At 37.3% G+C, this 17,414-nt stretch overlaps 1 protein-coding gene across 3 annotated transcripts in view; it reads right to left on the bottom strand.

Annotated features, from left to right (window-relative positions):
- Positions 1-7,596: 7,596 nt before the first annotated feature.
- Positions 7,597-17,414, bottom strand: part of CXADR (CXADR cell adhesion molecule) — a 50,892-nt gene continuing 41,074 nt past the window's right edge. Inside the window, exons 4-8 of one of the 3 annotated variants that reach the window (XM_082460521.1) lie at positions 15,863-16,018; positions 14,797-14,919; positions 14,103-14,241; positions 11,700-11,883; positions 7,597-7,988 (exon numbers count right to left, since the gene is read on the bottom strand). In XM_082460521.1, the coding sequence (XP_082316647.1) occupies positions 7,977-7,988; positions 11,700-11,883; positions 14,103-14,241; positions 14,797-14,919; positions 15,863-16,018 (614 nt within the window). In that variant the 3' untranslated portion in view covers positions 7,597-7,976. Of the gene's footprint in view, positions 11,884-14,102; positions 14,242-14,796; positions 14,920-15,862; positions 16,019-17,414 lie in introns of all 3 variants that reach the window. The other 2 variants (XM_082460522.1, XM_082460520.1) reach the window with 2 other exon arrangements.

Here is a 17,414-nt window from a genome sequence, read left to right as displayed (position 1 = left end):
TATATATATATATATATATATACATACACGTATATATATGGCAGTGTAAGCACAGAGTCAGTGTTGTAGTGGAGGGCTAGCCATGAAAGTCAAAAGCTAGGCTAGAGTTTAGACTTTAAGTTAGAGGTCCAGGAGAGCTTTCAAGCAAGGGAGTGAACCTAAAGTTTTAAGAAAATTAACTTCGAATTGGAGAGTTTTAATCAACTCTTGTCTAGAAAAAAGATAACTGTAGAGAAATGGTCATCTACTTGCTCCTATTGTCAGGTAGGTCATTTCTTGCTAAAGTGGTCCATCACCTCTTCATGTCTTCCTGAGGTTAGATGCTTCCAAGTCCTCTCCAAGCAGTAGTAAATGAATAGGAAATGATGTTTCTTTTAATAAAAGCAGCAGAACTGAAACGAATCATAAATTCATACAAGCATGCTTTCACTGAATACTTAATTTTAGTCAGCTATAGTACTAGATGCTAAACAGGCCAGGCATAACAGTCATGATCCAAACTTCATCTGCCCTCTCAGGACCATTCAGGGTTCCTTTTGTGTGTGTGTTAGCCTTTTCTCTCTCCCATGCTTCACCCAAAATTTCCTAGTTTCACCTCTTCCCTCAGTCCTCTTACTACCTAGCTACCTTCGCCCCATGCTCCTAGAGTATGATCTCACCTCTACTTCCTGGAGGAAGGTGAGATCATCTAATTATATCCCGTCCACACAACCACAAACCTATTAAATCTGCCCCCAACCTCACTGACTTTCCCCCTCAACCTCTGGGGAAGATGTTCTCCTTGCCCTCTTCAAGTTAATCCCTCCCACATTCCGTTTTGGCTCCTTCCTCTTTCCAGGCCCCTTCTCCACAGCCTCAAGTCTCTCCCATCCTCACAAACAAGCTAACCTTTGCCCTACTCTAGTTGCTGTTTCCTCTGGCTTCCTCCTTCCCTTCATGGCCAAGAATATTGAAAGAATAGTCTAGTATAGTTTTCAAATTGCGTCTTGTGAATCAGACGTCTCAAGAGCTGGTGGGGATCTTATGGCGAGACAAACAATAGCCGTTTCATCTTTTATATAATTTGGACTCTGTAGGATTTAATCTCAGCGAGGCATGTTTTGCATGCTAACTATGTTTCTAGATCTTCCTTAGCTCTCATCCGCGCTTCAATCCATGGAACTAAGGATTGGCACAACTGTTCCACCAGAACTGGTCTGTCATCATGAGTGACTTCATTCCCAGAATGGTTTTTCAGTCTTTTGTGCCCCAGGGGGCTGACTGAGGTCCTCTTCTCATTCTAACCACTCTTTCCTGAGTGATCTCACCCTCTTTTGTAGATTTAACGTATTAATACACATGCCTTTGGCTTAAAAAGCCCAGAACTTCACTTTTTCTCTTTACCAGTTTCCTCAAATTGTAGTTTAGAGATCACTGCATCCACAAAAAGTAGCTTGTGAAACGATCTGTGTGTAAGAAACAACTTCATAGTGCTTTCACTTAAATCCCACAACTTAATCTGCCCTAACAACCCACTGCTTTAATATCTGTGCTCTGAAATACCTCAAAAGAATGGGAAAAAACTCTAGGAAGCAATATTACCATATAACAGAAAATTGGAAGCCTCTAGGTCCACAAATAAGAAAAAAATGAATTACGGAACATCAACTTAATAAAACATCTTGCAGCTATTAAAATGGATATATATAAATACTTCTAACAATAGCTAAGATACACATACAAGTATGATTCAACAACAAGTTGATAAAAGAAACTAACAGAGGACATTCACTTTAAAAATAATATGTATACTTAAATATACTAGAAGAGAAACAAAACAGAAAGGTTTTTGGTAGTGATGTCATTTGGGTGAAATATTTTACTTTCTTCATGCCAAGTACTAGATCACTATGACTCTATAAACCCCAAAGGAAGGGTAACCACAGATCTTACTGTCCAATCTGAGACACTTTCTAGAGCAAGAGGTCTATTGCTGTTGTAATTACAGTGAGATAATAGACATAAGACAGAACTGTCTTGGGAAAACCGGGATATAGTCCCCTAATCCTATAAGATATGAGGCAAATATTACTATTATAACACAATAACAATGATGATGATGACAGCAACCAGTGCTTACAGAGCACTGACAAGTGCCAGCCTAAGTGCTTGACATGTATTAATTTATCATTCCCAGAACCATTCCATGAGATAGATGCTATTATCCTCATTTTACTGTTACAGAGAAGAAGTATAGAGGTTAATATTTGAAACATTAAAAAAAACCATTCATTTCACAAATATTATATAAACAACTTGAAATAAGAACTTTAAAAACTGTTTCCCTGGAAAAATAGTTTTGTCTTGTCAGCAAGATTCATAAGAAGACAATCCATAATCATTTCATCAACTACTTTTTCACTTGACAAGCAGATGTGAGGTTAATAGTGTATTATGGTCACTGCATATTTGAAATAAAAATAGTATACTCCTGAGGGTAAGGATGGGGGAGACTGAGAACCATGAAATAACTATATTGGCATAGTTACTCAGGTGCTGCTATTTTTATTGTACCACTAACAACTAAGCAAAAAAAAACTCTTTGGGAATGTATTCCGTACCAACTTTCTCTATTTTATTTATTAGTCCTGCTTCACAATTTCCAGTCATCATTTCTGTTATGGATTGAATTGTGTGTCCCCAAATTCCTATGCTGCAGTTCTAATCCCCAGTACCTGAGAATGTGACCTTATTTGGAAATAGGGTTGTTGAAGATACAATTAGTTAAAATGAGGTCATTAGGGTGGGTCCTCGTCCAATATGACTGGTGTCCTTATAAAAAGGGAAAATTAGGACACAAAGATAGACACACACAGAGGGAAGGTGACATGAAGTGACACAGAGAGAAGACAGCCATCTACAAGCCAAGGAGAGAGAACTTCCCTCACAACGCTCAGAAGGAAACAACCCCCTCCACCATAAAAACTACTAGAATAAATAAATTCCCTAAAGTTGCAGGATACAAGATTAATATCAGAAATCTGTTGTTCTTCTATACACTAACAATGAACTATCACAAAGAGAGGTCAAGAAAACAATTCCATATACAACTGCATCAAAAAGAATAAGATACCTGGAAATAAACTTAACCAAGGAGATGAAAGACCTATACTCTGAAAACTGTAAGACAATGATGAAGGAAATTGAAAACAATACAATTAAATGAAAAGAAATTCCATGTTCATGGATTGGAAAAATTAATATTGTTAAAATGTCCATACTACCCAAGGCAATCTACCAGTTCAATGCAATACCTAACAAAATACCCATGATATTTTTTTTACAGAACTAGAACAAATAACCTGAAAATTTATATGGAACCACAGAAGATCCCCAATAGCCAAAGCAACCTTGAGGGAAAAGAACAAAGCTGCAGGAATCATGCTCACTGATTTCAGACTATACTACAAAGCTACAGTAATCAAAACAGTATGGCACTGGCATAAAAACAGATACATAGATCAATGAACAGGATAGAAAGCCCAGGATCAAACCCACACACCTATGGTCAATTATTCTGTGACAAAGGAGGCAAGAATATACAATGGAGAAAAGACAGTCTCTTCCATAAGTGGTGCTGGAAAAACTGGACAGCTACATGTAAAAGAAGGAAATTAGAACATTTTCTCACACCATATACAAAACTAAAAATGTATTAGAGACCTAAATATAAGACCAGAACCATTAAATTCCTAAATGAAAACATAGGCACACTTGCTCCTGATGCCCATAACTTCCCTTCTAAATAGGTCCCATTTGTTTATTTTAATATTATGCTTGGTGAGGTAAGTAAAAGACAAACACTGTATGATATCACTTATATGTGGAATCAAAAAATAATACAAATGAATGTATATGCAAAACAAAAACAGACTCACAAATATAGAAAGCAAACTTGTGGTTACCAGTGGAGAGAGGGACAGCGGGAAGATAGGGGTATGGGATTGAGAGGTATCAAATACTATGTACAAAATAAGCTACGAGTATATATTGCACAGCACAGTGAAATATAGCCATTATTTTATAACAACTTTAAATGGAGTATAATCTATAAAAATATTGAATCACTATGTTGTACACCTGAAATATTGTAAATCAACTAACTACACTTCAATTAAAAAAAAAAAAAAAAAAAGGAGCCAAACCTACCATCACCTTGATCTCAGACCTTCAGCCTCCAGAACTGTGAGACAGTAAATTTCTGTTTTTTAAACCACCCAATTTGTGGTACTTTGTTATGGTAGCCCTAGCAAACTAATACAATTATACACAGAATTAATTATAAATGACTAGTCTCTTCAGGAGACTAATCATTTTAAAAGACTTGAAAACAACTAACATTATGTCATTTTTAAAAAATTAAATCTTCCAAGATATAGTGTTTTATCTATCTAAGTAGGTCTCCCTAAAAATTCTGAAATATTACTATATTCAAATTAGGCAATGATATCTAAGCATGTAAGTTTTTTGGCCTCACTAAAGGTGTACTCAAATATTTCTGAAAGTTTGTGAGGTCCAAGAAAAAACATTCTACCTACTAGTGACTTAGCATGGACACCAGTCATCTACACAGGGTTTCCTAAACAGTTCAGAGGTTCCCAAGTTTGGATTATTGAAATAACCTGGGAGAAACAGTCACTGATCTTACCCCAAAACTACTCAGAATCTCTGAGGGGGATTTTAGAAGCTTATTTCTCCAATGCTTCTCCACTTCTCTAGGTTTGTATAATAATTAGGTTTGTTTCTGTGTTGGGTCCTATTAAGTCAGGTCACCCAGTCTTTATTTGTGCAAGTTAACTTTTTAAGCCCTGTGCAGAATTTTCCCTTACCACCCGTACACACTCACCCTTTTTCTCTTGATACTGCCTTCTTGGAAGAAACCAGGTCCGTTGTCTTGCAGAACACATAACGCACACTTGATAAATGCACACTTGCTCCTGATGCCCATAACTTCCCTTCTAAAAATTCATTCAGCATTTACTGAGCAATATGCAAGTCAGAGTTAGGAACTGGGGATAAAGGTGAATGAACCAGCTTCAAACTCATCAAGGAGGTCTATTAAGAATGTTAAATAATTAGAATGCAAAAAGGTTTTTGTACCATAAAGACCCATACTGGCAATGTAGAGGGCCCAGATGCACCCCTAATTTAACTTGAGTGAGGGTCAGGGGTGAGAATAGGAAAAATGATTCCAAGGAGACAGAGTTTGGACTGACACTTGCAGGGCACTGGGCAGGTAAACAAGGATGGGTTCCTCTCTGGCTGAGGAAATTGCACGTTCACAAAGGTATGAGACCACGGCCCCTTAGCTATGGAGTATGGCTATCACAAAGATGCACCTAGAGGTGTATAAAAAATAAACCACAGAGAAATAGAATGGTCATCAGAGACCTTCTGTGTCAGGTTAAGATGATCTGGTTTTTAATATCAGAATTACATTTTAAAACAACTAATCCACTAGGACTGTGGACAACGAATGACTTTTGGAAAGACAAGATCATGAAGGCTTCTAGCACTTTGTTGAGGGCTGACATCAGGTTTTCCCTCTGTAATTTCCTGTTATCTCCTCCCACCTCTCTCATTCTCCATTAGTTAGAATTTCCTAGCTCAGCAGTGAAACGAGAAGCATACTGATCAAGCCCTTGATTAACTAGACTGAAATTTCTCAGTTCTTCATTAACTTCAGAAATTCTACTTTTTCTGCAGTTACCTTAGGACAATTTTTTCCCCTATAAATAGTTATAAAATTTAGAAACATCATTTAAGTAACAAAACAACAAATCCCATTTGATTTATACTGCAGAAATATCAGCAAGAAATACTGAGCTGAATTCCTAGCACTGGCTTCCTGATCTTTTCAGCTGCCTTTACTGCATTTAGAAACTACATTTGTTTATCACATAGACTTAAAACCATTTTTTATCAATATTTAACAACAGATTGCTTTATATTCAATTTTGACTCAATTTCAACAGTTTTGCCATTTGGTACTTAATTAACCAGAAATATGATCTGGCCTTTAGAACTTCATGATTAAAATATGATCTAAATTAAAGGCATTAAATTATACTTAGTAGTTAGCATATTTTATTGTAATCTTGATTCTTTGAAAATCTGTGTACCACTATCAGCATCCCAGCAAACAGGGACAAATGCAAAGAATTTTCATTATATCAATTCTCTCTCTTTAAAATCTTCCAACATCCCCTGTGATGTAGGTATTTTTATCCCCATTTTAAGCACCAGGAAACCGAAGCTAAGTAAAGCATCTAGTAATAAGTGGTATTCAGATATGTCTGACTCCAAAGCCTATGCTCATCCTTTAACCTCCGAGTAGAAAACTTCACATTAGTATAAACCACTGGTTCTCAACTAGGGGCAGTTTTGCCCCCCACCCCAGTGGCTATTTGGCAACACTGGAGACATTTTTGGTTGTCACATCTGGGGGAAGGAGGGCAAGAGCTACTGGCACCTCGTAGGTAAAGGCCAGTGATGCTACTAAACACCCTGCAATGCACAGCATGGTCTCCCACAACCGAGAACCATCCATCCCAAAATGTTAAAAGTGCCAAGGTTGAGACGCTGTAGTATAAACAAAATATTTCTCAAAATACCTTCTTACAAATGCACTGCTGGGATTTCCCTGGTGGTCCAGTAGTTAAAACTCTGCCTTCCAATGCAGGGGGTGTGGGTTCGATCCCTGGTTGGGGAACTAAAATCCCACATGCCTTGTGGTCAAAAAACCAAAACATAAAAACAGAAGCAATATTGTAACAAATTCAATAAAGACTTAAAAAAAAAATGGTCCACATTAAAAAAAAAAAAAAAGCACTGCTAACCCCATCCTGTTTTTTTTCTGAAATCAACAGTCAATGAAAATAGCTTTAAAGTATAACTAGATGTGTGTGTATTTAATACATACATGTATGCGCATTTTTAAAAATTATTTATTTATTTATTTATGGCTGTGTTGGGTCTTCGTTTCTGTGCGAGGGCTTTCTCTAGTTGCGGCAAGTGGGAGCCACTCTTCATCGCGGTGCGCGGGCCTCTCACTATCGCGGCCTCTCTTGTTGCGGAGCACAGGCTCCAGACGCGCAGGCTCAGTAGCTGTGGCTCACGGGCCCAGTTGCTCCGCGGCATGTGGGATCTTCCCAGACCAGGGCTCGAACCCATGTCCCCTGCATTGGCAGGCAGATTCTCAACCACTGCGCCACCAGGGAAGCCCCATGTACGCGCATTTTTAATTCATCTGAAAAACTCTTGAATTTACACTGTAAACTGTGACACGGTAACAGAACTTTGGAGGTTTCAACCCCAAATACATTATGTTATTTACTGTCATATAGATGCACAGGACTGGAGAAATTTCTATAAATATGTTTGATATGTTTTCATTGATGTTATTGTTCTGATCTTTACTTTGTTTAATAAAAGATGCAAAGGAGAGGGCAAAAGGAAACCCTGGCTCAGGAAAGCAGAGAGGAACAGTATAATGAAGCTTTATAAAGTAGACATTTTTTAATAAAAGGCACAATGAAGCCACACCATGAGGCAGAAAACTGCTTTCTTGATTTTATTTTTTTTTTAAAGGTACACAAGGTCACAAAACCAGAGCAAGTTTTTGGCTTTTTTTTTAAACCAAATTTTGTTCTTACAAATTTCAAAATCTGCACCATTGGATATTTAAGCCAGAAACTTGAAATACAAAAAATCATTTCTGAAACTGACACTATCAATTCTCTACTTGCATATGTGAAGTGTCAAAATACTACTTCTCAGTAGTATAAGTGTATTTGTCACAGAAATTCACAGTTAGGGATGAAAATCAGTGAATCAGTGAATTGTGGTTCTCTTAACACTTGTGCCATTAAGTTAGTAGAAAACAGAGTTCTTTGGAGCTTTTAGTGTTCAGGGTCAAAACCAAATCCAACTGATATTCACACCGCACTCTGAAATTACAAAATAGGGTATTTTGTAAAACTGGATTTTAATGAACAGTGAGAAGCCAAATGCAGCAAATATTTGCTGGTGTTACCATCCATAAGATAAACAGAACCACAATTCACCAATTTATTTATTATCCTTTCCTGCTTCTATTAGGTAGAATTTGTGCTCAGTTATAGACCATTTCAGTGTCAAATGAGTAAAAAAAATCTAACTACAGAACACGTTGTCTTTACTGCAAGAATATCCAAAGGCATTTGAAATATTAAAACTTGCCCAGAACATTTATACTACTAAACACAGGAATATTATAAAGATATATATACATATATATAATATATAATGTCACAAGCCACTAAAAAGTTAAAATTATGCCAACATTTTCTACAAACTACTCCTTACACGACACATCAAAGCAGTAACCACAAAAAATACGGACTTTTTCTGTTCACACTGGAATAAGGCATCTGAAAGCCCTAAACACTGTGGAGATGAAACAAGATTAGAAAAAAAACTTTAAACGTTCATATAACTTCAGATTTACATGCTGCACGCACACAGAAAGACAGAGAATAGTTAAGAAGCCGTACATTACAGAATTTGACATCCAACTTCATGCAATGAGTTCTTTTCATATTTAATCAAAATGTTTATTTGCCCCTTCACTTGCTCCAAATTTCCAGAACTCAATCCTAAAAATTATCTTTTTAATAAAAACCAGGTATTAATTCATACCAATAATCTAATTGTGTTTCTTGAATTAATCTCCCCCTAAGACACAGTCTGTGTTTCCATTGTAACAACTTCCCGGCAGATAGCCCAAATTTAAAGAAAGTTATTTGGCCCGTTTATCAATAAGGTTTTTTGTTTTTGGCCTTCTAACAGGGAAATATTAGTAAGGTTGCCATAAGAAAAAGAAACCTGTAATCTACATATTCAAAGCACAGAATTACATCCTCTATGATATTTCTTTTGAAGTTATCCTGCATAACTCAGAAAGATGGTGTCAAGTCTCTTAGGTATAAAGTAGAATGGAAGAGTTTTGCTTTGAAGGTTCAGTGCCGTCCTTGACTGATGTTTGGCTTCTAGTGGAAATGCTTGAATAACAATTTTTTGTTGACTTGCTTGATGATTACCAATAGTAATTCTAGAACAAATACTTGATCTCTAGTTCACCAGAAACTACCACTGAGAATTATTTAGGAAGTTATCAGTACTATTTGACTTTTGGATTCACTGAAATTTACAATGAGTAGCTGGAGACATAAACCTAAAACTGAGTTCTGTCCTCTAAACTCAACCACATCCAGTAGGTCTCTTCAGGTCACAACAGTAGTTTTTTTTCCAAGCTTGTTTCTCAGGCTGTAGGTGGTAATGGCCCTGAACTGGAAGGAAGCGTTTCTGGAAGACATTCTGATTTACTTATAACCAAATCCTAGACGAACTATGAAGTCTAAGGGAAGGAAAGCCTTACATATGTCCACCTTTTGTAGTAATTTCTACTCAGATTGACAGCCTAATTTTCATTATATGAAAACTGGGACTAGAGAGGACCAAAATTTTTATTAGTAACGTCTGTGCTCTGCTATTTATTTTTATAATATCTTATAAATTTTATTCATATGAAACAGACCAGAGGCCTGGTATTCAAAAATAGTTATTATTATAAAATCAGAAACACAGTCAAAAGAGTGTAGGGGATGTTGAAATTTTAAAAACTTTATGAGTAACACAATCAGTTAACTTGCATCCAAAAAGATCAGAAAAGAGGCAAGACTGAAAGTATGAGGATAGAAAGGTATCACAGTGATGCATTTTTAGGAACAGTACCTTCACCTCTAAGCACCTTTCAGGCGATAGCTAGCTCATAGGCACCAGAAATTCATAATAAAAACTAAATTACCCAAAAGGCACAGATGAAAACGTTAACACAAGAATAAAAGCAATATTATGTAATGTTAAAAACCTATTTTTAAAATGCTTCCAAATATGTAAAACTATACACGAATCCATTACACATTCAGCTTCAATTTACCATTAAAAAGTGTATACAATCCTCTGCCTAATCATAAACTCATGCCAACATTAATTTATAATGTAGCATTTACCACCACAGCACCCAAAGAGATGAACAGAAACCAACTCCCTACTAAAATCTAGGGAAAAGGTTTCAGAGCTAGTGAAATAATTTACTGCAGACCGTACTACTAGAAAGAAACTGGTGGCTCATTCTACTCAATCCACACTCCCTCACAATCTTAAGGAAAGTACAATAAATTCACTTTCATCTACTAAAACAGTACTTAACACATTTGGCAGGTAGGAGTATTCCTTTTATTCCTTTTCCTTTCATTTCTCTCTTCTTTTTTTCTTTTTCTTTTTTTTTTTTAAAGATTAAGTCACTTCCACAAAACTAAGACAAACTTTTCAAAGCTCAACTTGATTTTCTGCAACTACACAAGACATGCTGGCCATACAATAGCAACTGTACATCCTCCCAAGTCTGAAACACAGAATTGATAGAGGACCCTTACTAGTTTAAAGTGTATTTCATCATTCTAAGTCTATGAAGAAAATATCCTCCAGGAACTGCATTCAAGAGGGTAATTTAAGATTACATTTCTAGAACATATAATGTACAACACCATCACAGAAACAAAAACAAAACACTGAACCAGGAAAAAAAAATTTTAAATTTAGAACCAATAATTAAAATCTGTAATTGTCGAATAATAAATGAGTTGTAAATTTTTCTTATTAGAAAAATATCACCTAAAGTGGAGGACCAGCATTTACTTGGGAATTGCAAAATACTACACTTCCCTGATAGCAGGTCACTGTTCTGAAGACCACCACAGGCCTCAGGGCATTGGAACATTAATCAACAAAATTCATCCTTACGACTGCACCATTAGTGTCATCGCTATAGGTAGCTGACAACAAATTTTCTAAATGAATCAGATAAATGCTCCTTTATTTTAGCATACAGAAGAGCTTACTATGTCCCTGCTGCCCACAGCAATCTAGCAATTAAATACTTAAGTCATTTCATATACAAGGTTTATGAATTACTCAGAACTAGTGACTTCTAGTAGTGTTTTCTAGTTATTAGAGACTCTTCAAACACATTCAGAGTTTTCGAAGAAGCAAAAACAAGAACAAACATAAATCTACGTAAGTATTTTTGCCATGAATCTTTCTTTACCAATTTTGGCAGGGGGTTGCGGGGACACTACTGGGTCATAAATTAATTGAAAAAAGCAATATAAAAATAACAGAAATTATAAAGTACCACTTTCAGATGATTCAAGTATCAACTTGGTATGCGTGTAAGTTCACCAATTTATTTCTTCACCTATGATTTCATATTCAAAGTGCCACAGCTGACTTAAGTATTGATAGTCAGAAACCTATAAAGTCAAGCTCTTAAAGGAAATATTATTTAGATGGTGAATTTGTCCTTAGAACTTTAATGCCTTTACTATTTCAATATAACCAAACAAAACTTTTTGAAGTATTATTCTTACAGTTTTTGGTTAACTTTTTATATATATATATATTTTGAGGCTGGTAGCAAAAATTAAAACAGGTGTTCACATCTCAAGAGGAGAGCACAGATGAAGGGTACAGAGGCTCTATACTATGGACCCGTCTTTGCTCTGTGCTGGAATCATCACGGGCACCGCTCCCATCCTACTGAGATTAGGGGCAGCTACCTTAGCAGTTGGGAGAGTCGGACTCTGAGGATCGCGCTCAAAGTCTTCGCTTGGTACTTGGTTATACTGAGTCTTGGAATACCCTTCCATGTTGGAAGGGGACATGGATCCCAGGGATGAGTGATTGCTGCCGAGGTAGCTTCTGGCAGTGGACGTACGGCTCTTTGGAGGAGGCACGTCTTCCCTAGAAATAAAGATCCCAATACACGTTCAAAGAACAAATTTCTAAAAACCTACAATATGTAACCTATGAATCATGGGTAGGGAAGAGCCTCTATTTAAGCATTAAGTACATAAAATTGTGTGTGACACACAAAAAACAAGCACAATAAGGCATAATGTCATGAACTGTGTATCTGTCCCAAATTTATCATTTACAGTTTCTATCTTCACACACAATGAAATGTGTTTTTTACAAAAATGTGCGATTCTATAATGCTGTATTACAAAGAACAAACTTCAAATATTTTCATATTCTAGTATCACTAATCAAGATAACCTGGTTATAGTCACATAACACTCTACAGTCAATAAAGCACTAACACCTACAGATATTTCTACCAAAAACAGAACAAGACAAAATATCCTTTTTATTATGAAAGTTACTCATCTTAAGACTTTAGCTGAAAACTTAGCAGATTGAAGTTTGCAAAAACTGAGAATTAGGCATAAGAATTTTCACACTAAGCACTGACATAGAATATATATCTGAGTTACTTCTGTGCATTTAAAAAATAAAAGTGCCCAGACCCACCAAATGTCAATTTTCTGGGTGTTACTTTGGTCATATGTTACTATTTTTACAAGTTCTATAATCCAATGTGCACTTCTAGTTAAGATCTACTGGTTTAGAATATTTAAAAAATAAAATAAAATCACATTACCCATAGTTCTATTAACTACCTATGTCACGTGATACAATCAGATCTTTAAAAAAAAAAACCCAAAACCTTAACATCTCCATTTTTTGAAAACTTTATGCCTGTACTTCTTTTTTCTTTCACATTTTTATTGGAGTATAATTGCTTTACAACGTTATGTTAGTTTCTACTGTACAACAAAGGGAATCAGCTATATGCATACATATATCCCCATATCCCCCACCTCTTGAGCATCCCTCCCACCCTCCCTATCCCACCCCTCTAGGTGGACACAAAGCATTCAGCTGATCTCCCTGTGCTATGCAGCTGCTTCCTACTAGCTACCTTATATTTGGTAGTGTATATATGTCCATGTTACTCTTTCACTTCCTCTCAGCTTACCCTTCCCCCTCCCTCTATCCTCAAGTCCATTCTCTACGTCTGCGTCTTTATTCCTGCCCTGCCACTAGGTTCATCAGAACTGTTTCTTTGTTTGTTTGTTTTTGGTTCCACATATATGTATTAGCATACGGTATTTGTTTTTCTCTTTCTGACTTACTTCACTCTGTATGACAGACTCTAGGTCCATCCACCTCACTACAAATAATTTCGTTTCTTTTTATGGCTGAGTAATATTCCATTGTATATATGTGCCACATCTCCTTTATCCATTCATCTGTTGATGGACACTTAGACTGCTTCCATGTCCTGGCTATTGTAAATAGAACTGCAATGAACATTGTGGTGCATGACTCTTTTTGAATTATGGTTTTCTCAGGGTATATGCCCACTAGTGGGATTGCTGGGCTGTATGGTAGTTCTATTTTTATTTTTTTAAGGAACCTCCATACTGTTCTCCATAGTGGCTGTATCAATTTACATTTCACCCAACAGTGCAAGAGGGTTCCCTTTTCTCCACACCCTCTCCAGCATTTATTGTTTATAGATTTTTTTGATGATGGCCATTCTGACCGGTGTGAGGTGATACCTCATTGTGGTTTTGATTTGCATTTCTCTAATGATTAGTGATGTTGAGCATCTTTTCATGTGTTTGTTGGCAATCTGTATGCCTTCTTTGGAGAAATGTCTATTTAGGTCTTCCGCCTATTTCTGGATTGGGTTGTTTGTTTTTTTGATATTGAGCTGCATGAGCTGTTTGTATATTTTGGAGATTAATCCTTTGTCAGTTGCTTCATTTGCAAATATTTTCCCCCATACTGAGGGCTGTCTTTTCATCTTGTTTATGGTTTCCTTTGCTGTTTCATGCCTGTACTTTATTGGGAGAAGGTAGACAGTCTTGAGAAAAGCATTTTGCAATGGTTCTTAAAGTAGAGCCCAAAATGGGGGAGGAGGGCACAATGTAGGTTGGTTGGCTCCACACACTTGAAATAAGTAAAAGCTGTCAAATGTGTTGAGGGGAAGAGCTATAGCTCTTTCATCCAATTCTCATAGGGGCAAATGCTTCAGATGGTTAAGAGAATTAATGCTTTAGTGACATAATAAATTGCGTATACATCAGTCAACTCCTGTGTCACTTAATTACCTGATATCATGATGAACTTCCTTTTCGTATTTTTCTTCTCTGCGCTTTTTACGACAGCAGAAGACGATAAGACCAATGAGCACTAGCGCCAGCAAAATTCCCACAATGGCTCCTGCAATTGTCCCAGCTCTATTTGAAGCTAGAATAAAATGTTAATAATTAATATTAAAAAAAGCAAAACAAACAAACAAAAAAACTTCCATCTAGTCATATTGAAGGTAAGGATACACAATGACATTGATTTCATCGCATATACTAACGTTAAGAGACAAATTAGTTAGCTTTTTCTGGTCTAGGGGAAAATCCACTAAAAGAACTTTCTTCTGAACTGTGTAAGCTATTTCAAGGATAAAAACAATAAAACCACTCTAAAAGATTTTAATATTCACAGCTATCTTGGTTGGCATATAAGAATGTTCTAAAAAGCTTGTCCTCACTTACACTGGCTAAATATGGTACAAGAGTCAATTTGACAACTCTTGCCTCTTTAATGTCACTACAATGATGAAGAAGGTTTTTATTAATAAAATGTAGTACTTTTTTTCTTTCCATGACTTAGAAAAACTAGCAACCAAGCCACAGAGGGCTTTGCTCAAACTTAGCACCCCCTTGCCCTTAATACCCACACTCACTGATGGAACCAAAGGAGGCTGTATAAAGATAACACTATCACAGCAGAAAGAAGATAACTTACGAGGAACAACATCCAGGCGCAGCAGGCATTGATCAGAGCCCACTCTGTTTTTGACTGTACAGCTGTATGTCCCAGAGTATTCGGTAGTGGCATTTTTTACAGATATAACAGGTGAAGTCATTTCTATGAAAAGAAAGGGGGTAAGGGAGCAAAACCTATTTTTGCTGAGTTTTTAGTAAAGGCAAACTCTACTTGGTTGGCAATCCAGGTAAAAGTGAGACAAACTGAAGCTACATACAGAACAAACTTGGCAAGACACGCGCATGTCTCCGGGATGCGAACGACTGTGCCTCTAGTTCATTTATGTCAAAGCCAAGGTAATCATGACCCCCTTCAGCCAGGCACAGAGCGTCTCTGCTGAAGCAGAGCCACATTGATTATAAAAAAACATTCTGTGACACAAAGGTTCTTAGGTGCAGCAGTAAGATTTACAAAATGTATTTCATCCCCCCAGACAGAAGAAACATAAAAGAAAGTTAGAGGCGGTCGTATTGTTCAGCCTCTTAGTTTGAAAAACAGAGGTGGAGAGAGATCCTGCTTAAGATCGGGGCAGGGTGGGAGGGAGGAGGGTGGAGCACGGTAACCAGTTTGAATAACAGGTTAATTATAACATACAGATGAGTAATCAGAGTTAACCAATTTGAATCTTTTTGGTTAGTCACAGCTGTTGTTTTGCTGTTTTCACAGACATGCCATGGTTAAATAACCATATCTTCAACATGCATCCAGGCAAAACACTCAAGATCCAGCTCTTGTTGTAACTTAACCACTAATTTATGATAATGAACAGTTTCCATCAATACTACCATCAATTAAAAAATATACAACAAAGAAACCAATTATAATATCCTAAATGGTGATCATTATAAAAATATCTCTTCACTTATACTATATGACACCAAGTTGTCATTATAAAACACTGACTAATTCCCATAGAATCCTGATTGCTCTGTCTAGAAAAGGGAAGGTATCTGGGGATTAAAAAATATACACTTACATGCACAAACCCTACTAGACTTAAGTCCAAATCAATGGCACACGATTCAAAGTGCATAATCAGCAGTACCTGGTAACCATGAGGTGGGCAGTTTCTGTGAGTTGGACAATTTTTGCCATTCATATCGTAATGGGAGTGAACCTTCTCTTGGTTCACATTTTAGTTTAAAGTCACTTCCAATTTCTTCTGATCCATCAATGTAACATCTTGTACCTGAAGGCTTAACTGAGAAAAGAAAATAAGTTATAACTTTATACAACAGAACGGAATGTGTGTTTCTAATGATTACTTAAACACACAGCATGTCGCACAACCACTAACTCAATAGCAGGGGGTCCTGGGTTCAGAGCGGACAAGACTGAAAGACTACAATAGGTTGCCAACGCCAGTTTACTCAGCTTGATCCAGCACAAAACAGGCAAGAACGAGCTCAGGCAAGCAGCCGCTGCACAAGGCCAGGCAGCATCTCAAGTGTGGCTCTGTGCCCCTCCATCCCATGGGGCACATGAGAAAAAAGCAAGGGTGATGCGGGCTGGGCTACGACAGACTCAAGGAAGCTTCTTCCCCCCACCCGCCATTCCTAACCTGTTCTTCTACTTGGAGCTTGACATGTAGCCCTCTTGGAGTATGTGCATTGTCACATCCCTCTCTGTGTGCTGTTAACCCAACAATCAGGGGGCTGACGATAAATTATGCTGATAAGAGGGACAATTCACTTAGTACAGCAAGGACCAATTATTTCCCACATTTACAGCAATCCAAAACCACCCAGAGAGCAGTGTTATAAAAAGGCAGATCTGAGGTTATATTCCAGGTCTCTCCGGGTAACCACTTAGAGCAGCTGCTAACTCCATTATGTGCAACCCACCTCAACACTAGGTTAACACCCTGGAAGTTCATACTCCCTTGTTGAACTGCACTAAGGCATAATACACATACAATAAAATTAACACATTTTAATCATGTGAGCCGATCACTTTCAACACAAAGCACCACTCCAATCCTCTCCCAAGCAATTTCCCGCAAGCTGACTGCAGTTGATCTCACTGCACAATCCTGGTCCCAGACAGCAGCTGATCAGATTTCTATTGCTATAGATTAGTTCTGCTTCTTCGTACTGCTTCTACAGTACACACTTTTGCTTCTTTTATTCATCGTAAGGCTTTTAAGACTGATCCAATTGATCTATGTTGTTGTATATATATCAGTAGTCCGTTCTTTCTTACTACCGAGTTGTATCCCATTGCTTGTTCATTCAGGTATTGATGCACACTGTTTCCTGTCTTGGGTCTACTGTTAAAGCCTAATGAGCCAAACTGACCAGGAGCAGGTGTGAAGTCTGTGGAAACCAGATTGACCGGCGAGGAGGCGCTATGAGGAGTTGTGACAGAGGAGAGAGGGATTCTGAAGGCTCTGAGAAGAGTCTTCTAGAGGCAGAGATCAGTTCTGAATCTGATGCCATTTCTGAGGCATGATTAGGAGAAGCGGGGATTAAACTGGAGACGAGGGCCATTTAGCAACCTGAGTACCCCCAGTAAAGGCTGAGTAGTGCAAAGTGGGTCTGGGGGCAACAATGAGGAGACAGCAGTAGGCTATAGTTTACCAGCGTTCCACGACCTTG

Source organism: Balaenoptera physalus (genome assembly GCF_965194825.1).
Source record: "Balaenoptera physalus genome assembly, chromosome: 4".
In the NCBI taxonomy this organism is placed as follows: domain Eukaryota; kingdom Metazoa; phylum Chordata; class Mammalia; order Artiodactyla; family Balaenopteridae; genus Balaenoptera; species Balaenoptera physalus.
The sequence above is the reverse complement of the archived record's forward strand: the minus strand, read 5'-3'. Positions and strand labels throughout refer to the sequence as shown.